We start from the raw sequence: 26,926 nt of genomic DNA on the forward strand, positions 1-26,926 counted from the left end.
TTTTGTCAAGTGGTTGTGCACTAGCATATACCCTGTTCCCCTGAAAACAAGACAGGATTTTATATAAACTTTTGCTCCAAAAAAAAAACTGCATTAGGGCTTATTTTCAGGGGATGTGTTATTTTACGGTCATGTCCTCTTTTTCTGGTTGCTGCACAAGGATGAAGGGCAGGGTTTCACTTCACTGGGGCTTATTTTGGGGGGTAGGGTTTAAATGACCAATCCTGAAAAATCCTACTAGGGCTTATTTTCAGGTTAGATTTTATTTTGGGGGAAACAGGGTTGCTGTCCATCTAAATAGAGTGTGGCCAAACTTCTCTCACCAAAGATGCTAGACATTGGTTTCCTTCATTCCCCAGACAGCAGAAGAGTCTATCTATAACATTACTGCAAGATCTACATAGCCTTCTTTTCCTACAATTCAGCCTTTGGAATGGTATACGATTGCAATTCTCAACCCCATTGTTATGGATTTCAACTCCCAGAATCCCTGACCATTAGTCCTAACTGATAGGGCTTCCGGAAGAGGAAGGCCAAAACATCTGGTGGCCCGAAAGTTGAGAGAACCACTGGTCTAAATGGACAGGTCCATTAATTCAGTCTTTAGACGACAGTATTTGGTAGATCAAGAAATAAAAGTAGGTACACCCTCAATGCCAGTCCTGCAGGGAAGATCAAAAGACCAAAAACCACTAGCCAAAAACTCACAAAGACCAAGACCCACAAAGACTTTTTTCATTGCAAGGATGTCACGGAGCCACTAATCACTGAATGGGAATTGCAACGTTCCTACAAAGTAAGCTGGGCCTGGTATGATGCCTGTTTTTGGAGCCATCCAAAAGGGCCAAAGAAAACACCAGTTTAAATCCATCTGTTCTAAATTTCATCGATCTTGAAGATGCTTCAGTTTTCTACAGAAAGGAAGGAGAGGCTTAGAAACCCGTTTGCCTTGAGAGGGTGGGACAACCAGACCATGAAAATACAAGAGAAAGTAAAGAAGGCCACGTGTTCGCAGTTCTTCTCCTTTTTAAGTCTTCTTCCCAAACAGAGTAGGGGAAGAACGGGGCAGAAGTGGAGACAGCTCTCTTGACAAACACGACTCTGTGATCACACCAGCAAAGTTGGACTATTCTGAGATACTGTGGCTACAAGGGGTTGGTGGGTGGAGAAACACATAGGACTTTGTACAAACTACAGCAGTGTGGAGAGGAAAGACAGCAGTCTCCAGACTCTCACGGAGCAATAAATGCATACGAAAAAAGCAAGGGATGCTGCTTATTGCCCACCCCATAGTGTTTAAAGCACTCTCGGGGGGGGGTTTGACAATTTAATGATGCAGGCTATGCTTTGTTCCCGTCTCCGAAATGAAGTGGGTACTCAGTTTACCGACCTTGGACGGATGGGGAGGCTGAGTGAACTTCAAGCTGGTGACCTGAGCCCTTTCCGGATATGAAATCCATGCCCTCCCTCCTACCCACCCCAGTCGAAGCACAGACAGAAGAATTTTATGTCTGGATGGGTCACCCTGCTTGAGCAAAATTAGCCCCGGATACATTTGAGTTACCTACCCCACGGTACAATGGCTTTCTGGAAATACCTTGCTAGGTGTAGATGGGAGCTTAAGAAATCATGAAACAAAAGGGAGAAATAGGTGTGGGTTGTTTTTTTTAATTACCATCTGACATTCAGAGAGTGTAATACTGTATTAGGAATTCTGAATTCATTGCATTTAGCATGCTGGTACACTGGTTTGCTAAGACCCATTTTACACTCAAGCAAAATCTGACCCACCTTTTAAGTGTGCTTAGATAAACCTTTCAGAAAGATTTAACGGATTAATCTTCTACCTCCAGACCTTGCTTCACCCAGACTATTTTACCGATGACATCAAAATAACTCTTCCTTCTCTTCAAGAACATCCCTGCTGTACTCTACATAGGTGAGAATATTTACTTTCTGTTCCACCTTTCCCCCTCCCAAAAAAGAGACAAAAAGTACCCTACCAATTAGATCCAAAATATGTACCTTTCTACATATGTGTAACAAAGGAAAAGCAAACAATACAAATAAATTGCTGTAATAAGTAAGAAGATAATTATGCCTGCTCCCACCTCCGGCATAGGCATTTGGCTTCATATCACCAATGTTAACCTGTCAACTTCTGTGCTCAATTCAAGGTGCTGGTCATGAAGCCCTTTCTTTATTAATATCAAAGAGTTGCAGAAATTTTAAAAATATTAACCTATATGAAATATAGGTAAAAATAAAAACAAATTAACATGTTAAGATCATTAGACTATCTTTGACCAGAAGCCGGCTAGGCCAATAGCATTATCTCGACCATTTGCTAGATCTTCTTTGGACACATGGTGGGATATAAATTGCATGCACGTAAATGCTGCACTGATTTAATTTCTCCACAGTCACAGAAAAATTGTCCTGTATTCAAGAACCCCCACTTTATTTGATTAGTCTTTGATTTCCCTACTTCACTTCGAGGTCTATTCAGTGACTTCCAGATGGTCCAGCTAGAGCCTTGTCCTTTGCAGCCCTTATCAATTTAGGACCTCAATACTTGTCAGAATGACCCTATCGGAAATTAGCTACCCATTTCCCCTACTCCTTGAAGTCAATTCTGCTAAAAGTGGCCACAGGGAAGGAGGCCCAAAAGGCAATGTCTAGGACTTAGGCCTTTTCAGTGGTGGCCCTCAGTCTCTGGAATAAGTTACCAACTGAGATGTACTAGGCTCCTTCCCTTCTTAACTTCAGGAAATGTGTGAAAACAGAGTAATTCAAAGCTGCCTTCAACATCTGCTTCTTCCCAATGCCGTTACTTTCTCTTTCTCTCTCTCTTTGTATTAATTTTAGACCTATATTTGCCAACCGCCATATTGTTGAATGTATTTTGTTCTGTCCGGTTTTGTGGGATTTTAATTTTTGTTGTTTTTAACCTGTAATCCACCCAGAGCAGGGTTTGCCATAATGTGGTGTGGTGGTATAAAAATAAAATAAAAACAGACACATAGAATGCCATGTAATAACAAAGAATTTGATCTGTGCTGTTGTATAGTTAGTTCTCTAGTGGCTCTTCGGTTTTCACGCCAAGCCAGCAAACATGAACCTAACCTGCTTGGGAACGTCTCACAATTCCTAAATCCTTTTGCACGTATCCCAAGTCTGTAAATCAACATTCAAAATGTAGGAACATTTTCATCTGACAATACAAACACGCAGAACATGCATAGCACCTAAACGGCTGTCTTTCTGGATTGCAGGGAAAAAAAATATTTGGGTCCCTGTTCACAAATCACTCGTTTCAAACACGTTGAGACCAGCCATGGGAGCAGAACACAAATCATCAGGTGCCTTTGGCGTAGCTGGTCCACTGTGGTCTCAGATTCTTGGGCATTTTCCTTGGTCAGCTGGGGCGGGGGCGGGAGGGGGTCACCTTTCCAGGATAATACTGGCACCAGGGACATTTCCTCACACCCAACTCTCTTCGTAATTTGAGCGGTGTCTGCTGTCACAGCAAGATGGCGGCACAGCTTTAAGAGGGCGTTTTTTGCATTTCAGGATCTGTACGGAGGTGATGAAAGGATAGATTCACTTGTCCCCATTAAGAAGGAACCAGGTGGGCGGGAAATCTTCCTCTCCCTGACTTGGTAGAGAAAGGATGTTGACCATTATAGCAATGGATCCCAAAGAAGCCAAGTCTGTCCTGTCTTTCCGTGTCTCTCAAGGTTCTTGTGTGAACGGGTCTTAAGTGTTTAGTACAGAAATGCATAATAGTAATATGCTTCTGGCCATTTGCTGTGTCACTTTCAGCACATGCTCTTGCTCTGATATAGGTGTGATTGGTGGGGATCCAGGAGAGGGCCTTCTCTGTGGCTGCTCCCAGCCTCTGGAACGCCCTCCCACTGGAGGCCAGCCTGGCCCCATCTTTGCTGTCCTTCTGCAAGCAGGCAAGGACCTTTATCTTTAGGCAATCTTTCTCTGAGTGACTGACAGCCTGAGTGTTTTTTTTTTTTAAAAAAAGATCATTGTACCTTACTGCTTTGAATGGGTTTTTGGTATTGCTTTTGTTTAACTTTTTTTTTAGTATGGTATTTGTTTGCTCCTTTTTAGTATTTGTATACTTCCTGTTTTTAGCTTTTAAATATTGTCTTTTAATGTTGTTAGCCACCTTGCGTCTTTTTTTAAGGAGAAAGGTGAGTTAAAAATGTTTTAAATAAAAATTAAAAAGAGACAAATCGCAGAGCACCTGGCTCGTTTCTGTTAAAAGCTTCAGCAGAAATACAATGCTGATGACGACATAGAAAGAAGCAGAGGACTGGCAGAGGAGAAAACAGGTGGAAATAGAGGTTGCTAAGGGGACCTATTGAGTTTACCTTCTGCTTCTCTGTGAGAATGAACTGTCAGTGTAAAATCAAGGTAATTGGCTAGTTCAAAACTAAGATTTGACTCCCAGATGTGGCCCAAGTCTAATAGGAATATGATGATCCACATTAACTAAGGAACTCTTGGCTTGATTGTTGGTCTGGAGTAGTGAAATCAAAACCCAGTACAGCTAAGAGGGATGGGAGGGTGAAAGGATAGGATAAACTTTGTAGGAGAGCAGATAAATGCAAGAAATTGGGAAAATGATAACCTGGGAGATTGGCGGTCTTTCCAGAGCTGTAAAAGGCTGCAGAATGTGCCTTTGACAGAATGTGCTTCCCAGTTAGCGTACTTCGTGCTAGATTTTTTTATTGGCCGTTTAGTATTTTGAGTTCAGAAACTTAGAATGAAAAGATGCTAAAAGGAAGGAAAAACTGAAAAAAAAGGGGAAGCCAGCAAACCACAAAGGAAGCAGAGAAGGAAATGGATGTATATGGCTTTTAAAGTGGTTTAATTTGTGCCCGAAAGGCAGTGGAGACTTAGCTTTAAGAGCTCTTAGTTGGCTTGTTTATTTATTTATCATACAAATGTGTATATAGCTGAATATAACATACGCTAACAGTGTGCAACCAAAAACCTACAGTTATGTATGCAGAATCCAAGAATATGTAAACAGTTTGCACTTCAGAGAAAGCACGAGTGGGGGAAAAATTGATCTCAAACTGGTACCTAAAAGTAAAAAAAATCGCAGTTGTGCCCACCCGTATTACTTCCATAGTGAAGAAGCTCAAATGGCAAAGGCTCTGTTCTTGATAGCCATGAATCATAATGCCACCGTGTAGGGTACACCATGTCCGGGTAGGTAGCCCACTTGGGTGGGTGGTGAGCAAAGAATGAATGGAAGAGCATGTTGGAGCTCTTCAACATGGATGGGGAAAAGGAGATATAAGTGGTGTGTGAGATTGTCAGGCGAGACGGCAAGAGAACACCCTTCTTTTTTGTAAGCCTGTCTTGCAAGAGGAGCAGGATGGCTTTTAAATGGAACCAAAAAAAGCCAACACGAAATGAGAGGAGAAAGATTCAAGAAAAGCTTGGAAAGAACCCACAGATGATTCGCAGAGCGGGACATAAATATATTTGTGTGCTGTTGGTTTCTGCAGGAGGAACATTCAGGCAGATCTCACAGGCACGCTGAACTGGCATAGCCTTAACACATGCCTAAGCACCTCACAAAGAACTAGATATCAATTAGCACGTGCTCACATGCACATCAAATAAGGTAACCCTATGAAATATGCACCACCTAAAGGTCCTGTCCTTAAAGAGCCCCTGTTCAGATTCTGAGCATAGAAGACGGTGGCTTTCTTTTTTTAGTCAATCCATCTCAATCCAGTCAATCAATCCTACTGCCTTCCGTTTTTCCCAGCGTTACTGTCTTTCTAGTGAGTCTTGTCTTCTCACGCTGCATCTAAAGCATAGCAATTTTGAGAGTTGATCTACAGCCCACTTTTGGTATTTCCATTGCAAGGAGAGGACAGAAATTTTGAACCCATTTTTACCCTTCCTGCCAAATTCAATGCCCCATCCACCTGCTCCCACTCCTATTTTATTCCCAGACTCCTCCCTGCTTCTGGATCATTCCCATCAAGTAGAAGTAGGAGGAGGAAAGAAGGGGAGGGAAAGGACAACCATGATGTTTAACCCTTAATTTTCCAGAACTCAAGAGCCGTAAATCCTTCTTATACAATTGCCACCCTGCTCCCTCCTCAGAAGAGCCTCTTACATGAAGCTCAGACAGGTGCAAGGGTTGACAACATAATCCCTTCTCCACCACTCCCACCATGACAGTTGCAAGACGACAGGGAGAGAAGGAACGAGAAGCTATCAGATTAAAATACAGTACATCGCATTGGTGGAGGGGAGTCAGACTATATCCACCATCTTTCTCCCACCCAAGAGACCAAAATCACCTCTACAGATGTTCTCTCCTGCTCTAGTCCTCAAGATACGGATAGATAGCCAAGCCTAGATGTTGGGTGTAACATGCATCTCTTTCACCTCAACTCTGTCACTGTCTGCTCTCCTTGCTGGCCTTCCTAATTGTCCAAAATTAACCCTCCCAAAAGCCAAACAAAAACTCAGTCTCCAAACACTCTCCAAAGCATTCCCAAAGTCCACATCTGGAATGACCATGACCAACCCTTCTAATCCCCCTTGTCCACCCCTTACAACATACATAAACATCTTGTGGATTTTTTCCCCCAGTTCCTCCAATTCCCAGTTTTTCCCATGGTATCCAAATTAGAGAATTGGATGTATTTTGCTTAAAGCCAAGGGAAAGCTTTGAGAAAATAGCTAACAAAACTCCTGCAAAAAAAAGGGGGGGGAAGAGTAAGCTGTTTCTCCTCTCGGCCTCTCTTGACCACTCTTCTAAGCGTCATGGGAGGAGATCCTTAAACCTAGTCCTGTCTCTCTTGCTTTTTTAACCCACTAGGCCAGGAACAGCAGGCTGAACCACCAACAACCATGGGTCCGTCCCCCCCCCCGTTCTTCCCTGCCCGCAGTTAACAGAGACCCACAACCACACTCACTAAAAACTACAGACATGTTCTTACCAAGATTTGTTCCACAAACTACTTTCGGTGCTTCCAAAAAAAAAAAAAACTCCCACCAAAAAACCCCACAAGTCCCCCCAAAAATATTCCAGCTGCTAAATCCAGGCTTATTCTTGTAGCAAAAAGAACCCAGGCATCCAGTCAAAAGGAGACAAAGTCACTCCAGCAAAAGGCAAAGATCAATCCTGGCATCCATCAGCCATTTCAGGGAGGTTGGGTGTGGAAGGACAGAGTTTTTCCCCCCCAGGACCGCAGAGCTCCTTCCCTTCCCTGGAAATTCCCTGTGAAGGGCCACAGGGAACGCCAGGCACTGGGAGCCACTGGGTAGAGGGTCCCCCTTGGATCCAAAGAGCAGCACACCAAACGGTAGACCTGGGTGTTTGCACACTCTCAGGCTGGTGCCAGTGGGGGGGGGAGGAGGGAGGGAGAGGGGGTGTTGTTGTTTTTTCTAAAACCCATAATCCATGTTCGCTGTCTCTTAACACTGCTAATCAGATTAGGTCTTCTTGCTGGTGTGTGTGTGTGTGTGCAGGGGGTGGGGAGAGAGAGATGGAAGGGGTGGGGGAGAGAAGATGTCCACGTGTCCAGGGTGCACAACGGTTTTATGATCGGTGTCCTCAGACAGTTCATCTCCGGCAAGGACATGGGAGATGAGCGAGTGGGTGCCCAACCACTTTGGATGTGTGGAAGCAGCCAGACGGCAAAATGCAACGGTGGAGGGTAAAGGGTCCAAAGTTAAGTAGCTGGATGGAGGAAGGGGTGATGAGGCAGAGTGCTCACAGGGCAAGGGAGTTTGGAAAGACAGAAGAGAGGAGACAGTTGGCAGAAGATGGAACAGAAAGCTGGGATAAAAGAGGAGCCACAGAGGAGAGCATTCCAGCAACCAGGAAACCTGCCAAGGTCCTCTTGCTTTTCGCTTGGCACCGAGAGAAGCCCCCACCCTAGAAAGGAAGACAGGTCAAGGCACGTCAAGTCCAGTCAACTTGGACGAAAGAGGATGTTCAGGTGGCTCAACAAGATTTAAAAAAAAATGCAAAGCAAAGTCCAGTCAACTTGGACTAAAGAGGATGTTCATGTGGCTCAACAAGATTTTTAAAAAAATGCAAAGCAAAGTCCAGTCAACTTGGACTAAAGAGAATGTTCAGGTGGCTCAACAAGATTTTAAAAAAAATGCAAAGCAAAGTCCAGTCAACTTGGACTAAAGAGGATGTTCAGGTGGCTCAGCAAGATTTTTTTAAAAATGCAAAGCTTTGTACAAAAATCACAAAGCAAAGACAGGGCAGCGTTTGTGAAATGTGGGCCAAGAAGGTTAGCAAAGGCAAGCGCTGTGAGGAGATACGATTGGAGCTGCCCCAAAGCAACAGAGGTATGTGACATTGGCAGGAAGACTGCCTAGAGTAATGGAAGGGTGGGTAGGGTCTTTTTATTATTATTATTATTATTATTATTATGGAGAGATGCTCTTCAAATACCAAGCCGCTTTGTCATACAGCAAAGCAAGGGCTCCAGGAGGTAGGAAGTCTGGATGGTGTCTCCTCGTTAGCAAGGGCCTGTGGCGCAAGCAAAGAATGTGAAAGAAAAGATTTCTTCTCGGACGTTTCTGAAGAAGCTTCCACTTTAAAGATCAGGAGCAGCTGGTGAGGCACAGAAGAAAACAGAAGGGGAAAAACGCACAGACAGAAAAAAGCAAAGCAGCTGGCCACACAGCCAGGAATAAACCTTAGGACAATCTGTACTCATCACTAGAGTAGTTTTTGAGAGTGGAGGAGGAAGGTGTTTATTTTCTGGGTCTTGGGAGTGCTGATGACTGCAGTAAAGTGTTCCCCCACCCCTTTGCAATTCAAAATCCCACACCTGAAGACATGTACATGCATTTGCCTTGGACTTTCCTTGTGGCTGTTTATTAACACAGGCTTAAGTTTCCTATTTTGGAGGGAAATATGTAAGAGGTGCGTTCACAACATTGCTGTAATTTGAAATGTGGGATGAGAGGAGAGGCAAGTAACTTGCTAGAATATCAGCAGTGTTCTGCATGTATATCTGTGTGTATATGTGCAGGCATATGTGTTTTTCTAATAGTCATGCTGTTTCAGTGGAACAACAAAAAAAGCATGAATCTTGTGACACCTTTAAAACTAATAGATATATTACAGACTATAATCTACTTCTTCAAATGAAGAAGCTTATAATTATCCATAAAAGCTCAAGATAAAACAGGTTTGTCGGCGTTAAAGATAACACAAGATTCCCCCTTTGTATGTGTTGCATTTCACAGCTGCTTGGCTGTGGCCAAGGGGAGGAAGAGGCTGAATTTATGTGAGGTTTAATAACTCAGAAAGCTTGCCATATTTCAGATGTTAGGTCTCCCAGATCTGAACCTCTTATTTTCAGGGAGAAAACTGATGGATTTCAGTAGAATTCTGCCCAAGAAAAAGAAGGAAGCTAGTTCTTTGCTTGAAGAATGACACCTTTCAAAGACCAGATCTTAAAAGGGAGATTACATGGGAGGGGGGGCAAGGGGTAACACATAGGATGTGGAAGAAAAGGATAATAGCTTATATGTATTCCAAGGATCAGGTGAACCGAGTGAGGAAGGAGAAGACAAACATACTGCTTAGAACCAACAGTCATTTATTTAGAAAATAATCACAATACAAAAATAATTAACTGTGCAAAAAAGAGCAAACATGTACAGCAAAGCCAGGTGTGTCTAAAACAGCACACCCAGAATGGAATACTCCAGAACGTCAGGATACAGAGTATCAGAGGCATAGAGGTTTCAGGTAGAACAGGGGAGGGAGGCACCCCACCACTGTACACTTATGTGCTCCCCAGCCAGCCAGCAGCCTGCCTTGGAACCGGGGGCTCCCTTCACTCTACGGACTAGCCACAGCCGACTTGAGGAAGGCGCGGGGGGGGGGGGCACAGAAAGGCCGATGCAAAATAATTCTCCAAGAGTATTCTCGAAGGCTTTCACGGCTGGGATCCGATGGTGGTTGTAGGTTTTTCGGGCTGTTTCAGCCGCTTTCTGAAACACGGCCAAACAGCCCGAAAAACCTACAACCACCCAATTCTCCAAGAGCTAAGGAGACCCCGGCCCTTCTGACATTGGTTGAGACACCTGAAACGGGACCGCAGTTCTTTTTTTAAAAAATTGGCACTGGAGGATTTAAACCAAATGCATAAAAAAAAGTAAAGGCAACCTTTTTTTTACATCATGTTGAAGTCAATGGTGGAGAGCAAATCAGGGAGTGAAGGGTGATTTCATCCAGTGAAGGGCTTACAGATGCCCTGCCGGGGGCCCAGGCAGCACAGACTTTTAAGAGGCTAGGGATGGGATGGAGGAAGCAGCCCATCAACAGGATCATCTCCACACACTTCCTCCCCGGCTGGAACGAGGGTTGGGGGCTGGCGTTCCAGACGGCTTCTTCCCAGCTTTGGCAGAGGGCTGGGGCTTCTCACGTCCAGTCCCCGAAGTGCCCATCCGGCGGGCAGGAGCCACCTGAAGAGAAGAGAGGACAGTCATCATTTCTGACCGACAGCCATGTCCTGAAAGGACAGCCTGGATTCTGCTATCATGACACGCTTGCAGAGCAAAGTTTTGCCCTGTTCCTCTGTTACATCCTCCCACTTGGCCCCACAGAACGCTAAGATTTCTCTCCCACTCCCCGCCTTTAATAAAGATGACAAACATGCCTCTTTTCTCAGACCTTCCGTCATCTTAAGATCAGGGTTCCGCCGGACTTGCAGATTTCCTACACCTTTTGCTTCTACCCTGGAGATGAAAGTTAAAAAAAAAACACACACACAAGACAATGGCAAATATTGCTACAGAATGGCACCTAAGCATCCTATCTCACACTGCCTCAAACTCTGTACATTGAGTTCTTGGCTTTGCTCCCCCTTCAGAACAGTTTTAAAAATAGATATAGATATAAATCAGAAAGCCCCAGAATAGAATTCACCTCTTTCCACAGCCCCGTGTTAACAGATGGCAGCGCCTCTTTGGAAGCCCAGCTTCAAGCCTTACCCGCTATGGCCCATCTCCCGCAAATATCTGTACAGCTCCTCGGTCGAAGGCACCGGCCTCCCCTTCGCCTGGTACTGTTTCAGTAGCCGCGAAAGCTCAGCCACCTGCTTTGGAGGTAGGATTCCTTCTTCCTGAACTGGGTAGGAGAAGAAAGGGAGAAATATAGCAGGGAGGAAACATAGCCGAGAGCAGAAACGGTGCTAAAAATCTTAGGGGTCACTCGCAGGGTTTTGACATACCAGGGTTCTGTGTCGAGAGGCTGCTGGTGTCCTGGTTCAAGCAGATCGGCCCACTTTTGGGCAAGGGGACCTTCGTCTTCTGGACCGCAGTGTTGCTGCTGGGTTGGATGCGGATGGTGTTGGCGGAAGGCTGCGACGCTTCCCAAAGAGCTGTGGACCGTTCATGATAAGACAGGGAAGTGCCTAGGATGAAAATCAGGATACATTAAGTGGTGGAGGCTGAGAGTCCAGGCGTTGCCCCCGCTTTAGCACGCATGGCATTCACGGTGGTTCTGGGAATACCCCCTTCCTTCATATACCAGTTTCTGGGTTCAGTTGGGAAAAAAGAGAAGCTCTGGGCCTGCAAAAAGAGGGCTATGGGGGAAGACCGGCATCTTCCTGTAGGGTTGCCCATCTTTGGTCCAGACGGATGCTTTATGCTCTTACATAGAACACAGCCAGGAGCCACTGTGGGATGACCGTGGACCTCCCAGGGATCAAAAGAGAAGGAAGACAAGCTGACTCTTACCAAACTGTGTCTGGTTTGTGGTATCTGTTGGGCTGACCACAGAAAAACCTTCTTGCTTTTGAGCAGCACCGCTTTCATTTACAGAATGGTCCCAAAGCTAGGAGGAATGGAAGCAAAAGAGTGAGACGGGCCACCACTGAGGTCTTTTAAAATCTGCCAGCAATTCCTCCGCAACTTAAAATGACGGGTGGCAAAATATCTGGCGTTACTTGCCTAAAAGGATTGTGTATTTCTAACATACCATCTGGAATACACCCAGTAATATCTGGCATCTGAAAGGAAGCAGGGTTAGGTCTGGATAATACTTGGAAGAGAAAACACAAGGCTCTCCAGGGAGGGCCAGGGAAGAATCTTGTGGGAAACCACAGGAAGCCACTGCGGTCAGTCATGGCTGAAAACACCGCGCTTGATGGACTCAAGGATCTGGCTCAATCCCTCGAGGGCCACTTCCTACATTCCTACAACTGTGCTACAGAAATGAGAGCAAGACACCAATTTTTTATATATTTTTTGGAGTGGATAAAAGTTTTAAAATAGTGGGCTTTTTAAAAATCAACTAGAATAAGTGTCTCCCAATTCAAAACAAAATCTGCATTTTTCCTGAATGTGCTACTGTCTATACTTATAACCTATCAATGCTGAGTTACCTCCCTTATCTAAAGCAGTATGAGTTTAAAGGCTGCTTTTCCATCATAGAGGGTGGGCAGAGAATATCTGGATCTTCAAGATAAATATTTTAAAAGTTAGTAAAAATGCACACTCAGTTGTGCGTGGTATTTATAAGACAGTCTTGCTACCGGGCCTGAAAAAGCTAGCAAGTCATTCTGAAGACTAGGACCCAGGAATGATCCTCTTGTGTATCACCAGGATCCAGAGCATGGGAAAGTTGCTTTCTCAGACTACAATTCCCAGAATCCCCAGCTGGCATGCCAAGCCACCTGGGGAATTCTGGGTGGTTGCTGTCCAGAGAAGAAATGAGGTTTCTAAGTTACAGCACGCTCATAACCCTCTGCAGGCTGGGAAAGGAAGGAGGCATGCTTACCAGGCGCATATAGTAATTTATGTCATGCTGCGTCAGCTGACCACTGCTCTCTGAGCTGTTGTGGTGGGAGAGCTCAGCCTCATTCCCAGCCCCATCCGTCAGGGTCTCATCTGTGTCGTCCGTGAATGGATGCTCGGCGAGGTTCTCAGGGCGGAACGGGAGACCTAAAATTGGGTACGTCAGGGAAATAGAAATTGGGGAGAGCCAGCGTGAGATATTTGCTTAGCTATGAAATCGGGCTTTTCTGCTAGTCCAGGCCACGTGGCACATTCACATTCTGAAAAAACGTAAATGCATGATGTGCTACTTCTGAAGATTGTCTAAGCAGGCAGAATTTATTTTAAACCTTACATGTTACGTGAAGGCCACAGGAGACGTTATGCTGGGCTGCTAGATTTACCACTAGTTTCATTCCATCTTAATGATGGTATCAGAATGATCTTAACTCTCTTGCACCTGATGCTTTTTTTAAAAAACACACTGAATGGGGAAAAAGGATATTTTTATGATCCCAGTGGGAATTCGAATGTTGGGAGTCAGGGACCCATTTGAATTGGGTCCCAGTTCTTGGAGAAAGGCAGGATAGAGATTAAATCCATCAATCACCTAAAGAGGCTTTCAGGAACGCTTATTTCATCCCCAGTAAAAATTCCATTTTCCTTGGAAATGGGGCCAGCCTGATATCCATGGCACATCACCTTTGCTTCTAGGCACTGTGGTTTGTCCAAAAAAAAACCTCACAAGAGCTGAAATCCTCTTGTGTAGCTACAGTACGCACACAGAGTCACCTTTGGGAGGCAAGCAGCCTCTAGCTACGGGATCACCGTAGGCATGATCCGTTGCATGTTGAATCGCACAATTCAGTAAGCAACAGATGATGCCTAGGGAGATTTCCAAAGGCTACACTATCTGTGGTATGCTAGCGTAAAGAGGCAAGAGAATTTTGGCCAACATGAAACTTTTTTAAAAAATCCAAATAGAATACACTGTTTGAAACAACAACAACAAAAAGTTGGTGTCTCTTTTTTTTAAGCCTCAGCTGCTTCTTGGAAAAAAGAATGAAATGTTGACAGCAAGGGGTTAAAAACTTGTGCTAAAGCGTCTCCAAGGGACAACGCCATCAAGGGCTCCCTTAGAAAGCTCTGTCGCTATATGGAGTTTACAACACCGCGGAAATCTGCAGGCTGAAATGTCCCATTCTTGGAACAAGGATGGCTGAAGACACAGGTCATCTGCTACTCATATGGTGGTTGAAAGGGGTGCAGCATTGTAATAAGAGGTCAGCAGACAATCTTCAGCTGGTCAGCTTGCTAGCAGGCTAACTCAAAACTCTTTTAGACCAAGACAATGAACCTAATGTGTTTCATTCAAAATAGTTATATGGGTTTAAGAGAGAAAATGTCCCAACAGGAGCTTAGAGATTTTTGCTTTTTTTGGGGGGGGGGGAGAGAGACTACAACTCAGAGAATGTGCCAAGAACCATAGAGGAGCTGTAGCCTCAAAATGAGCAGGGGGTCTCATCTCTGAGCCACGCACCTGGACCGACGACGGTCGCATCCATCTGAGGTTCGAGTGGCTGGAATCCCTGCTGGCTGAGAAGGCTGTAGTTCAGGACGTGGCTGAAATCTGAGGAAGGGCGGCTTGGGTCGGGGAGGAGGGGTAAAAACTGCTGGTAAGCCTGGCGCACCGACTTCTCTGGGGCTTCGCAGGGCCCTTGAGATTTGCTGCGCTGGGTGACAGGCTGGAGAGGGATGGCCTGGGCCCACGACAGCGACACACCGTCTCCAGCAGCCTGGCTGCTCTCCAGAGTGTCCACCTTCTGGATCGTCTTCACGGACTCGGATGGCTGCGACGATTCTGGGTCAGAAGAGGCGGGGTCTGTGTCAAAAGGAGCCTCCTAGCAAAGGGAAGGGGAGAAGTTAAGGAAAACGGCAAGGCCACCACCTGTCCTGGAGCTCGGAAGATGCCGGCTGACAGACTGGTCCGGGAATCCGGGAGCTGTTCTCCAAAAAACAAAAAACCAGCAAGGGAAACGGCGGCACAAAACACCTTCCCTCAAAAATTCAGAATCAAGCAACAGATATTCTGCATTATTTTACAGTCCACCAAAGGTTGGGTCTACCTGTGGGTGGCCACGGAACAAAGGAAAGGCTAATTGCCTTGGAGAGAGAGAACAGAAGGAGTTGAGGACAGTTGTCCGAACCAGCGGAGCCTCCCGGCAACGCTCCGAGGGCTCTTTTGATTGACTTAGCATAATTACACAGTATGTTATGAGAGAAACAGATAGGATGAAAAGGTAAAGGTAAAGTTTCCACCTTGACATTTAGTCCAGTCGTGTCCGACTCTAGGGCACGGTGCTCATCCCCGTTTCCAAGCTGTAGAGCCAACGTTTGTCCGAAGACTGTTTCCGTGGGCACGTGGCCAGCACGACTAGACACAGAACACTATGACCTTCCCACCAAGGTTTTACCTATTTATCGACGCACATTTTTACATGCTTTCGACTGACTAGGTTGGCGGGAGCTAGGACAAGAAACGGGAGCTCCCTCCGTCGCGTGGATTCAATCTTACGATGGCTGGCCTTCAGACCCGTTTAACCCGCAGAGCCACCACGTCCCACAGGACATTGGTTACCTAATTATTAACTAGGGTGGGCTAAAATAACCCTTTGATCTTAGGCTCTACCTCTAAGTGGAAGGGCAGAAGAGGGGGCTACCCCGCCTCCTGGCCATTGCTGCATCCTGCCAGGAGTGTACACATATCACTGGAACAGAGTCCCAGCCACAACCTTAGGCAGGAGTTTCCCATATCTGCCTGAAAGCTATCAAATACTTTGAATTTTCTATGTTCATCTTGCTCCCGATCTTTGGCACCATGAAAGGGTGAGCCGTTCTTCTGGCTTCCACCCTCCAAGGAGGTAGGGGCAGCCTGTAACGTGGAGAATTTTCATTTCTGGTGGGTGACAGCATCCAAAAGGTATAAATTTTCTGGAGCAACCCAGCCAGTTCGTCAAAGCCCAGATGCGGCATGTCCTAGCTCACTCACTTAAGCCCTGCTGGTGCATCAGCACTCCCTAAGCACTCCTCTGTCGTTCTTACTCAGGGCTGGGGGAGCAGGGACGGCTGGGAGGGAGGGCAACTCTGCTTCCAATGCAAAGAAGGATCAAGGACGAGGACCGTGGGAGTATTCACCTGCAGCTGGGCTTTCGTAGAGCTCTGGGAGGAGGTCCCGCTGCTGGCCAAGAGGCGCAAGGCCTCGTTCCAGTGGGCCTGCATCATAGCCTGGAACTGGCTCACCATCTCAGCCCGCTGGGCCTCCAGCCGCCGATACTGGTTCTGCAGTTCTCGCACCTCTTCTTGATGTCTCGAGAGCCTTGTCGGGGGCGGGGCGATGATTAAGGGGAAAAAAATGACACAGTGGCTGTAAAATGCAAAGGACAACAGGAGACAGGACCCCAGGTGGGAAGAGGCAGAAGGGCCCTCGGATCCTCCCTCACCCCCTGAAGCCATGGTGACACCAGCCCTTTGGAATGCGTTTCCAGTTGAGCTGCGCCTGGCCTCCCCCACTTTCGACTTTTAAGAGGCTCCAGGAAACGATATTTTTCTAAAAGGCTTTTGAAGGCCTCCTCTAATGACGGTCAGCCTTGAACGGGTCATCTTACCTCTGTTTAACGCTCTTAATGTGCTAGTCTCTTGCAGCTGATGGATTTGTTTTTGTTTTCATAATTTCATCTTATTGCTTGCTGTCCATCCATCCATCCATCCATCCATCCATCCATCCATCCATCCATCCATCCATCCATCCTTCCATCCATCCATCCATCCATCCATCCATCCATCCATCCATCCATCCATCCATCCATCCATCCATCCATCCATCCATCCATCCATCCATCCATCCATCCATCCATCCATCCAATTTCTATCATACCTTCCTCCCCAAAAGAGTTCCTATCTAAGGAAGGAACTTTTCCAAGTACTGCCTTGTCTCATAATGCATGGATCTCTTGTACGCTGCCCCACCTGAGCTCATAGTCTTCAATGAGATGCCGCTGACGCTCCTCCCTCTCGGCCAGGTCCGACTTGAACTGGGCTAGCTGGCCAGCCAGCTCTTTCTCATGGTGGCTGCTGAGTTCCAACAGCTGTTTCCTGTCAAAGGAGAGAAGGATGGATACCATGGATCAGCCATGCCCAGGGCCGGAAACGGTTATCTTGTTTTGGACTTCAACTCCCAGGATCCCCAAGCCAACAAAGGGACTTCTGGAGGTTACCAACCCCTTACCCTAGAACATCTACCTCACCCACAGTCCTCTGACACACACATAGGATTGTTCATGTGTTCGTGCACCTCTTGCAAACAAAAGCCACAGAAATGAAGATGAGCTACAAAAGTATCTATTTTAACTGTATTTTAATTGTTTTCTCTTTCTATTGTATTTTAATTGTATTTTAATTGTTGTAAGCTGCCCAGAGACCTTTGGGTAGAGTGGGCGGCGTATAAGTTAAATACATAAATAAATAAAAAGACCACTGAAGCCAAAAGAGTCATAAATACAAGCTCCCAGCTTGATATATTTGACATCCACACCCTCCTCTGTACACACACAGAGACATGAGTGGAATCTCACCCCTGTAAATCTGAGCTTTCAAATTAGTAATTATTGCCCTTTATCGTTGCTAACTATGAGTAGAAATTCCTCATAAATAGAGTGGGGCAAAGCACTGGGGTGCAGAGAATGGATGTCAGATCCATAAAAAGAAAAGGAAGAACTGACCATCATGAGAACTAAGGACCAAACAGAGAACCAGGTGAAGCTATTATAAAAAGAAAAATACAGCTTGCAATTTGGGACCACCATCTGAGAACAAAGTTTGCTGTGCAAAGAAAACTGCCCCCCCCCCGGCCATACCTGTGCTGCTCTCGCATGACACTCATCTGGCGCAGGCTTTCCTCGTGAACCTCTGCCAGCCGTTCTGTCACCCTCTGCTCCAACGCCACTTTCAGTTCCGATTCCAGCTTCACTTTCTGTGCCTCGTAACGTGCCTGGGGTTACGAGAGAGAGCCAGGGAAGAAAAGGTCCACTCCATGCCAACCTTCTAGGGCTGCTCATAGGACTTGCCATGTTCCTAGCCCCTAAAGAGATCATGTACCAGGCTCAAAGGATCCAACGGACGTGGGAAGCATTGGAGCGGAAGAGATACGTGTCACCTTGGAGCCTGGATTCCATTCAATACTAGATTTGAGTCTTTTGATAATCACAGCAGAAATTAGGGGTCAGACGGGGGTTCCTCTGTCCAAATTATTTGGGGAGGGCCCTCCTTGTCCCCAAACGACAAGAGTTGGAGAAGGTCTGAAACTCAGAATTTCTCGTTTAATACAATTATTTGGGAACTAGTCCCGGCTAGATATCTTTTTCTGGACCTCTCTCTGCCCCCAAACGAGCCTTTGACCGCAGAAGGCCCACCACATTTGTCACCTTAGTCAAATTCAACTCCATCTTCAGGTTGTCCCTCTCCCGGCGCACGGCCTCCAATTCCGCCCGGAGGTCTTGCACGTCCGACTGCACCGAGGCCAGGGCGCGCTGGGCGTCCGCCGCCTTCTGGGATTCTCGTTGGGCCGTGGCCTGGATGGACACAGGGAAGAGCCAATGGCATGTTGTGGGAAGCTGTTTAGGCTGTCAGGAGTCAAAGACACCCACTTTGATGGGTGAAAAGGTACCCTTTGGGGTTCCAGAAGCCCATTTTTTAGCTCCAAGGAGCCTCCGTCGGTCACGCCCCCCCCAGAAGTCCACCTTCTACTGCAGAAAACAGAAACAAAGCAAAAAAAAAAAAGACCCGTGGAAGGGGGGGATGGCATGGGACCCCAAGAAGGCACAGGGAGCCCTGTGTTGTTGCTCCAAAAGCAATAAAACATTTTCAATGGGAGAAAATAAAATTAAGCTACAGGGCATGGTTGGGTACTTAGGAGCAGCCTGGAGTCCACAAAATCTGGAGGCCACTTTATTCTCACTGGCTGCCTGAAGGACAGCTTTCTACCAATGTGGCTGTTATCATAATCTGAGAACTGACAGAGCTGAAAGGGACCCTTATAGATCATGGATTCCAGCCCCTGTCAGGGAGGCCCGGTCGGAAATCGAACACCAAACCCCGGACTCTGATGCAGCCAGAGACTTAAGCCCCTGAGCTATGCTGCTGTGGGTAGGTAGCTCTTCCATCGTAGTGCAGGAAGGCAAGCCCCCCCCCCCCCGGCACATGCCTGGTTGGCCTCCCCAGTGCCAGGCTGTGCAGGAACAGACTGGGTGTACTCACATCCACCTTCCTTTTTCCACACCTGACTTGAAGTAGCCAAAAAGCAGCTCTCCCCCCCTCCGCCACCCATGATTTTGCAGCCATTCCAACATTAGCTAACGCTTCCCATCTGTCTCCAGTATCCGAAGCTAACCCTGAAAACAACTGCGACCCCAATGTGGGACACAGGGCTCAGCTGTACTTTTAACAGTTGTGTCACCAAGGAAATTTCAGCAGGCGCAGCTTGCATTCAATGCTGCATTCATTGATATTTCATCTTCTAAGAAACGAAGTCTTCCCCCCCATCTGCTCACCCTGTTATTTCCTCCATTAAAGGATTATTTTGCAACCGAGCAGCTCTCAAATGACCACCGGTCTGTGTGAAGCCAGAAAGTCTCTCTTAACTTGCTTCAGGATTATTCCTCCTTCAGGCACCAAACACAGATAAGCGAAGGTCTTTAGAGCATTCACACAGAAGCTTTAATGTGGTCTAATCCTAAAACCTTTACAGCTCCTTTCTCGGTAAAGCACAACAGCCTTGCTCAGGGAAGGAGGTGGCCACCCAGTTTATGACACTTCTTTACCAGCCTCTGCTACAAACTCCACAGAATGGCACATCTAAGCTGCTCTATATTTTTCAGGAGCCCTCTGGTTTGGGAGGGAGAGCATCTCTTTCCATCACTGCCGTCTTTTCAAAAGCTAAGATCTAGCGCCGACCAATTCAATAACCGCAAGCAAAGCAACCCGAAATTGATGTGACCTCTTGGGTCGATTTGCCATTAAATCTCAAGGGAAGTTTGGAGGGTGAACAAAAAGATAATGAGGTTTTATTTCTCAGTCTGTTCCTACTTGGAACCAGCCCTGCCAAAGCGGGCGGAGGCGTAACAACAAGCGCTGTGGATGTTATAAAACAGAGCAAGGTCTGACAAAGTCCAGGGGTTTTCAGCTCCCCATCATTGCAAAGTTTAGATCACAAAGAAGTAATACAATCCGGCACTCAGAATAATGATTTGCAAAAGGAAGGGAGAGGTGCCAGGGAGAAAGAAATAAACGATAAAGGTTTTTGATTAGTAAAAAGAAAAAGAAGGCTACACCATTATTCCCCCTTTTTTAAAAAAAAAAAAATATCCCTTTGTGCCCTCCATTATTTTTTGTGGCAGAGTTTGGGTGGCTATAACTACTTCCCAACAATCGTAAACGAAACAAGGAACACTTCGCCTGGCTTGGTGATTAGAAAGGCTTCACCTGATGAACGGCTGAAAGTCACGTGGCTGGCTCAGGCAGTTGTAGGGGAATTGAGGGTAGTTCTGGGAGGGAGGGAGAAAAACTGGCTTTTGGTTGCTGAAGGCAAAGGCTATCGATGGATTCTAGTCCTCAAGGTTGAATGATACCTCCGGAGTCAGAGACTTGGAGCACAAGTTGCAGGGACCAGCATTGCTTTTCCATTTTACTAGATCAGCGGTTCCTAATCTTGGGTCCCCCTACAACTCCCAGAAGCCTTCACCTTCAGCTGCGCTGGCCAGGATTTCTGGGAGTTGGAGTCCAAGAACATTTGGGATCCATGGCTGGGAACCACTGTACTAATGGGCTTCGCATAGATCATCGTACTGAACCGGAGAGGCCTTTGGTCTGCTCCGGCATCGCTTAAGTAGCAGGGGAAGCCATTCTTTACAGGTTTAAAGAATGCACATGCTCCCTGAAGATCACAAGACTCAGCTAAGCCACTGAAGAGCCCTGCTCTCTTTAAACACCTTCTTAAGCCTCACGGTGCACTGAAACGGAACAGGACTTTATACACACACACACACACCACAAAAAGTATCACTACTGAAAAACCAGCCCTACCTAATGGAAGATATCAACAGGAACCAAGCTGGCATTTTAAGCTTCTCTCTGCATCGCTGAGGACTAGTAACTTTAAACAGAGCCAAAGGGGCCTAAAACCCGCAAGGCAGAAAGAGGTATTGGGAAAAGTCCCCAACAGGTGTGACTAAGGCAGAGCTAACCCTTCACAGGGAGGGGCCTTTCCTGAGATCCAGGCTGGAAGGCAAAGGTAACACGGCTTGGCAACCACCACCACCACCACCACCACCCCCGGGGCCATCTGTCATTGGGGTAAAAACATCATCTCTACCTCATCACACCTTGATTGGGAGGGTCCTCGCTTTCTTGCCATACAGGAGGACTTTACCACCTCCAGCTCTTCCCAGCCCAGGGACTCCATGACAGAGCCAAAAAACCGTCTCCCTGTCTCCCAGTGGTAATGGAAGAGGCTGGGGAGGTGGAGTCAGCAGCAGCCCCACCCCTTTGGACAGGTGCGACCACACCCCCTCCCAAGGTCTGACTCTAGCAGGTGACGGAGCAGCCCTTCCCCAACCTGGTGCCTCCAAAGGTGGGAAACGGCCGCTCTGTTACCCCAAGATTCCCCAGCTTGGCTCCCTTGAAATTCTAGTGCCTCGTAGGGCTTACTCACAAGGAAACTGCCATCAGGAAGCAGTTTTGACCACATTCCTAGGGGAAAAGAAGTCAGCAAAACTCAAAAGCTTTATCTTTAGGACTACAATTCCCAGAATTCCCCTAGCCACAGGCAAGGGGGGATTCTGGGAGTTGTAGTCTTCCCCAACCCAACTTTTCCAGGTTCTGGAAAGGTCATGTCAGGGACTGCCAAAAGGGTGTTCCCCTTTAAACACTCTGTGAGGCTTTTTGGGGTGGTGGTGGTGGGATTTGAGGTTCTTCCGAAGGCGGAGGGCAGGAGGCTGTGGTTCCTGGAAAGGGGACACCCCCACCCCACCCCACCCCACCTCCTCACCTTCTCCTTCTCCAGCTGGGCATGGCTCTCCTCCTCCAGAGCCCGGCAGTGTTGCTCCAGCTGCCTCTCTCGCCGGGCCCAATCCTGGCGCTCCTCCTCTAAGGTGGCCCTCAGAGCCTCCAGCTGGCGCCGCTCCAGATCCCGCTCGGCTTCCAGGTTGCGCACACGGGAGTGCTCTGCCTCCAAGGTGCATGAGAGGGAGGCCTTCTCCTCCTCCTGTATAGGTGGGGGAGAGCGGGGCAGTATGGCATAGTGGTGAGGAGAAGAACCCTGTGGACTGTCTTGAACTCAGGGAAGAAGGGCAGGCCATAACGGTCAGCTGATAATCAGGGGTGGAAGATTTTTGTATTTACAGTGCAATTTCCAGAATACTACAGAACGCAAGCTCTGGGTGTATGTATGTATGTATGTATGTATGTATGTATGTATGTATGTATGTATGTATGTATGTATGTATGTATGTATGTATGTATGTATGTAGTATGTATGTGTGCGTGCGTGCGTGCGTACGTACGTACGTATGTATGTATGTAATAGGGATGTGGTGGCGCTGCAGGTTAAACCGCAGAAGCCTTTGCGCTGCAAGGTCGGAAGACCTGCCGTCATAAGATCGAATCCACGCAACGGAGGGAGCTCCCGTCGCTTGTCCCAGCTCCCGCCAACCTAGCCGTTCAAAAGCATGTAAAAATGCAAGTATATAAACAGATACCAACTATTTAAGTTAAGTCCAGCGGGGTTTCCGCTTGCATCCTGGGTACCACCAGTAATTTGAAGGCTGGACTGGCATCAGGGGAGGTATATACTCACCAGCACCCCTTTCTCTTTGCAGTACTGGCTGGCTGCTTGCTCCTCCCGGCTGAGGGCAGACAGAGCCTGTTTGAGCCGCTCATCCAGCTCTGATGTTTTCTAAACAAAAGAACCCGAAGAATTATGAGATCCCCTTTTAAAAAGGAAGAGGGAGAACCAGCTCTAAGGCAGATGCATCACTGGTTTGATGCAGGAACAGTTGCTCAAAAAACTTGAGAGTTTCCAGAACCTCAGTTTGGAGCCTCAGAACTTGGAAACTTTTTAAAAAAATGCATCCACACCAGCTAGAAGATTCTGGGAGCTGTTTGGCCACGGAGAACACTTGCTTCCAGGTTCTGGGTTGGACCCACAGGCCCATCGTTGGGGACTGATGGAAGATGTGAGAAGGTGGAGGTGCTCACTCTGACCCCTGTGTGGACAGGCGGGTTGGAGCATTTGGCAGATATTTGGCTTATGGACTGGATTCCCAACTGGTGGAGCGGCAGCGTGTTGAACGGCACCAAGGAAATCTTGGGTTTATTTCATAAACGACATGACGGTTTCCTGCTGGCAAAGGAGTGGTGGTGGTGAGGATTTCTCCCAGCCTGGCCTTTTGCACAACAGAATGAGCAAACGGATCCAGAATTGCTGTGATAACAAGGCTCTGGCTGAGCTGGAAGTCAATGGACAGGCTACAGGGTTGCGCCCTTTCAATGGGCTCCAGGCCCAGAATGTACCCTGATAAGGACCATACAGCCATATTGTGTGCTACGAGACAAAGGGATATTTTGCTTCTTAGGAATAAAGGAAGGTGCTGCCGTGAGCTTCAGCAAGGGAGCTGTTGGGAAGTTAGGGGCAAATATAGTGTTTTATGAAGAGCTAACTGGCTAGCTGGCTGGATAGCTCAGTGAGATAGGCTTCTGGCTGTGGAGTCCGAGGCTGGGAATTCGATTTCCCACTTTGCATTCCACAAGAGCAAGCCTGTGTGGCTTTTGGGCAAGCCGCACAGCCCCAGGATGGGAAGGGAAGGGTAAACCACTTCTGAATAGTGTATTCACTCTCTCGAAAACCCTAGAAAGGGTAGCTCTAAGTCAGACGGTACATAGTTATTATAATTAACTGTCGCTACTTTTACATAATTATAATTTCATCTGATATTTTAATCCAGATGGTTCCGCTTTTCCGCTTTTCATTTCATCACTGCATCGCACTGTGCAAGAAACTCATTGATTTCCCTTGGATTTCTTTTCTACTGTACCTTCATTTCGTGGCTCTCTTTCCCTGTTTGCCTGCTGTGATTTCAATCAATTTTCAAATTAATTATGCCTGGGAGTAGCCTCAAATCATCTCCTGTTACACCAGAGGCAGTCCCGAAACCAGTCAAATCCAGGAGCTGGACAGGGGACAGATGGTGTTTGTCTTCAGGGTGGAAGGGATGGTCACCCAAATTGGCCTTCTCAGCCACACTAGATGCTGTTCCAAGTCCTCTATTCAGAGCACGTTCCCATCGTCTCTCGAGACTGAAGGAGGCCTAAAAACCTTTTGGTGTTCGACTACAGTGGAACCAGTGACCTCGGCAGTGGGTGAGTGCTGCGACACTGGAGGCATTCAAGAAGAACTTAGATCATCAACTAGCAGATCTGCTTTGATTTGTATTCCTGCCTTGAGCCGGGGTGTGTGTGTGGACTGATGGCCTTGTTAGGCCCCTTCCGACGTCACTTTTCTATGATTTCTATGACTTTCCTCACTGGGGCAAACGCCAAACCTCCTATTCCAGCCCTACCTCCTGCTGTCTCCCCAGGGCTTGTTCAGCCGCTTCCTTCTCCGCCTGCAGCCGACTCAGCACCGCCGTCCGCTCCGCCTCATGCCGGTTCCAGCCTTCCACCACTTTGGCGAGAGTCTGCGGAAAGGAGAACAGAAGGCTCAGTCCCAAAGACAGTGACCAGCAGGACTCCCCAGGGGGAAGACACCCCTTAGCTTGGCGGGGGGAAGAGAAGGAAAGGAGGAGGCCACAGAACAGACTGGCCAAAGTTTGGTCCTCTTGCCGTCTGCGAGCCAAATCCTGCGCCCGTTTCATCCTTTGCTCCACATTTCTGCTTTGGCCATCCTAAGATTTTGAACATCATCCCCTCTGACCCTGGAAATGGAACGGACCACCTAAGGGGGCCATGGACCCTTCCTGCTATAAAACAGAGTTTGGAGAACTGGTGGTGACAAATGCTTCAGCTTATGGGTTTCCTGCTTTGGCAAGGGTAGGACGAGATGAGCCTTCAGGTCCCTTCCCACTACAGTTCCAAGGTTATCCCACCAGCTTCATCAACCACTCATGAACGCTTTATCCAAAGACAACTGGCACCAGCCGAGAGATCCTTGTATGAATCCAAAGGTCCAGAGAGGAGAAAATATCTCTTTGAAAAACCAGCGGCCAGGGGTGCGGCATCCGCACCAGGGACAGACGGCCAAGACCGCGTTTCTCCCTCCACACATAAGAGGGGTCTCTGGGGAGCAGAGCTTTCCAACAAAGCCAGCTGTGAAACCTCTCCATGTCCCACCTATTGACCTGCAAAGCCCCACGGCACCTTGCCCACCTGGGCTGCAGCTGGCATTTCTGTGCCACGAAGGCAAACCAGATGAAGAGGTTGGGAGGCAGAAGTGAACGCCACTTTTCAAACATCCCAAACGGCCATCTGGGAACAGTGCTGTTTTGACAGGCAGTCCAGAGGCAGCCGTGGCGGGGCTTGGAAAAGTCACATCTGGGAGAACACGGACATTCTAATCTTAAAAAATAACTTCTCCAACCTCGGTGGAGCAGCATCTGGACACAACCCCCCTTCCCAACGGCCCCCTCCCCATTCTCTGGCCACTGGAGTTAGCAGGGCTTAGAAAAAAAATCCCTTCTTTTGGACAACGGCTCCCCAAATCCCTTTGCCAAGGGGTCCTCTGTGTCACCTGCACACCGCAGAAGTGCTCGTTCCAACTCAAATGGCTGAAGAAGCCGCAGCGCTTGACAGGAAGCCCCCCGTGGGCCTTGTGGTCCCTTCGGAGTGGCCATCCAGAAAAGTAATTTTGCCATGCTGTGGTCAGGCCCTCCTAAGAGCGCCCAGGCCCCCCTCCTCCAGTCTCGCCAGAGGTACGGCCAATGCACCGCTCAGCTCACCTTGTCCAACTGCTCTATCATGCCATCTTTCTTCTTATCAGCCGAGACAGCAACGGCCAGCTGCTGCTGAAGCTCCAGGATGCGGTGCTGTAAGGTCTGGATGTGCCTTTCGCAGTGCTGGGAAGAGGGAAGAGAAGCAGGGAGCTGGGAAGGATTCAGTTGCCGGGGAAGGACGACGGCATCCAGCTCGGCAAGGAGTCACCCGCTTAGCAGGGTCATTTATTTATTCGTTATATGGAAAGGAACAGGGCAGGACGGTTTCAACCACCAAAGGGCTGTCCCATGGAAGAGGGAACCTCACGTTCTGCCCTTCTGGAGGGCAGGATCCTTACCACTGGATTCAAGGAACAAAAACAGATGAAGTTATATATTGGAAATAATTTGGTTAGCAGATGCTCTTCCACACTGCTTCAATAGAGGTCAGACTTGACCACCCTTAAGGTCCCTTTCCAGTCCTAAAATGCTGTGATCTTTCCTCTGATGAGCTCAAGGTGGCCCACTATGGCTCCTTGCCTCCCTACAACATCCTCAGTGAGACAGGTAAGGCTAAGGGATGGTGAGTGGCCCAAATTCCCTTAGCCAGTTTCAGGGCAGAGGCTGGATTTGAATCCAACTGTTCTGAACCCTCGTTTGAAGAACGACGAGGTCTTGTCTGACCCTGGATGTCCAAGCAATGGCTGCTAGAAGTGGGTGGGAGTGCCTAGACCTCCTTTTAGTGCGGATACACAAGCCTGGAACACCAGAGATCCTCGCGATGGGAGCTGAACACGTGCAGAGTGCTTTTCCCTGACCACTTAGTAACCCAAATCCTGTGTCTCTACTAGGGTCAGAGCAAAGAGACGTTTTACTGTTTCAGACGAAAACTCTCAGAATATCCCCAGCCAGGGTGGCCACCCTGGCTAGGAGATTCTGGCGGTTGTAGTCTAAAAAAGGTAACTTTTTCAAACTCTGCCCAGGATGAGGCACAAGGAGGAAAAATATGTGGCTGGAAAGCAGAGGCAAGCCACAGAAAATCTCTAAAAATGTATTCCTAGCTGCCCACCCTAATTCTTTGAATAGGAGAAAAAACTTCTTAA

The 26,926-nt window shown here is 47.5% G+C and overlaps 1 protein-coding gene and 1 long non-coding RNA gene across 2 annotated transcripts in view; one reads left to right on the top strand and one right to left on the bottom strand.

Annotated features, from left to right (window-relative positions):
* The window catches only part of LOC144583777 (uncharacterized), a 13,671-nt gene extending 7,629 nt beyond the window's left edge, over nucleotides 1-6,042 (top strand). The window contains exons 2-3 of the long non-coding RNA XR_013537712.1: nucleotides 1,854-1,939; nucleotides 3,574-6,042. This is a non-coding gene — a long non-coding RNA (uncharacterized LOC144583777). The remainder of the gene's footprint in view (nucleotides 1-1,853; nucleotides 1,940-3,573) is intronic.
* A 3,564-nt stretch (nucleotides 6,043-9,606) lies between these two features.
* The window catches only part of CNTROB (centrobin, centriole duplication and spindle assembly protein), a 31,506-nt gene continuing 14,186 nt past the window's right edge, over nucleotides 9,607-26,926 (bottom strand). The window contains exons 6-20 of the mRNA XM_072977171.2: nucleotides 25,851-25,967; nucleotides 24,477-24,593; nucleotides 22,715-22,813; nucleotides 21,908-22,123; nucleotides 18,288-18,434; nucleotides 17,721-17,854; nucleotides 16,834-16,959; nucleotides 16,003-16,183; nucleotides 14,348-14,708; nucleotides 12,812-12,975; nucleotides 11,770-11,866; nucleotides 11,262-11,444; nucleotides 11,023-11,158; nucleotides 10,689-10,767; nucleotides 9,607-10,494 (exon numbers count right to left, since the gene is read on the bottom strand). Of these exons, the coding sequence (XP_072833272.2) occupies nucleotides 10,357-10,494; nucleotides 10,689-10,767; nucleotides 11,023-11,158; nucleotides 11,262-11,444; nucleotides 11,770-11,866; nucleotides 12,812-12,975; nucleotides 14,348-14,708; nucleotides 16,003-16,183; nucleotides 16,834-16,959; nucleotides 17,721-17,854; nucleotides 18,288-18,434; nucleotides 21,908-22,123; nucleotides 22,715-22,813; nucleotides 24,477-24,593; nucleotides 25,851-25,967 (2,295 nt within the window). The 3' untranslated portion in view covers nucleotides 9,607-10,356. The remainder of the gene's footprint in view (nucleotides 10,495-10,688; nucleotides 10,768-11,022; nucleotides 11,159-11,261; nucleotides 11,445-11,769; nucleotides 11,867-12,811; nucleotides 12,976-14,347; nucleotides 14,709-16,002; nucleotides 16,184-16,833; nucleotides 16,960-17,720; nucleotides 17,855-18,287; nucleotides 18,435-21,907; nucleotides 22,124-22,714; nucleotides 22,814-24,476; nucleotides 24,594-25,850; nucleotides 25,968-26,926) is intronic.

The sequence above is a fragment of the Pogona vitticeps genome, chromosome 6 (genome assembly GCF_051106095.1).
Source record: "Pogona vitticeps strain Pit_001003342236 chromosome 6, PviZW2.1, whole genome shotgun sequence".
In the NCBI taxonomy this organism is placed as follows: domain Eukaryota; kingdom Metazoa; phylum Chordata; class Lepidosauria; order Squamata; family Agamidae; genus Pogona; species Pogona vitticeps.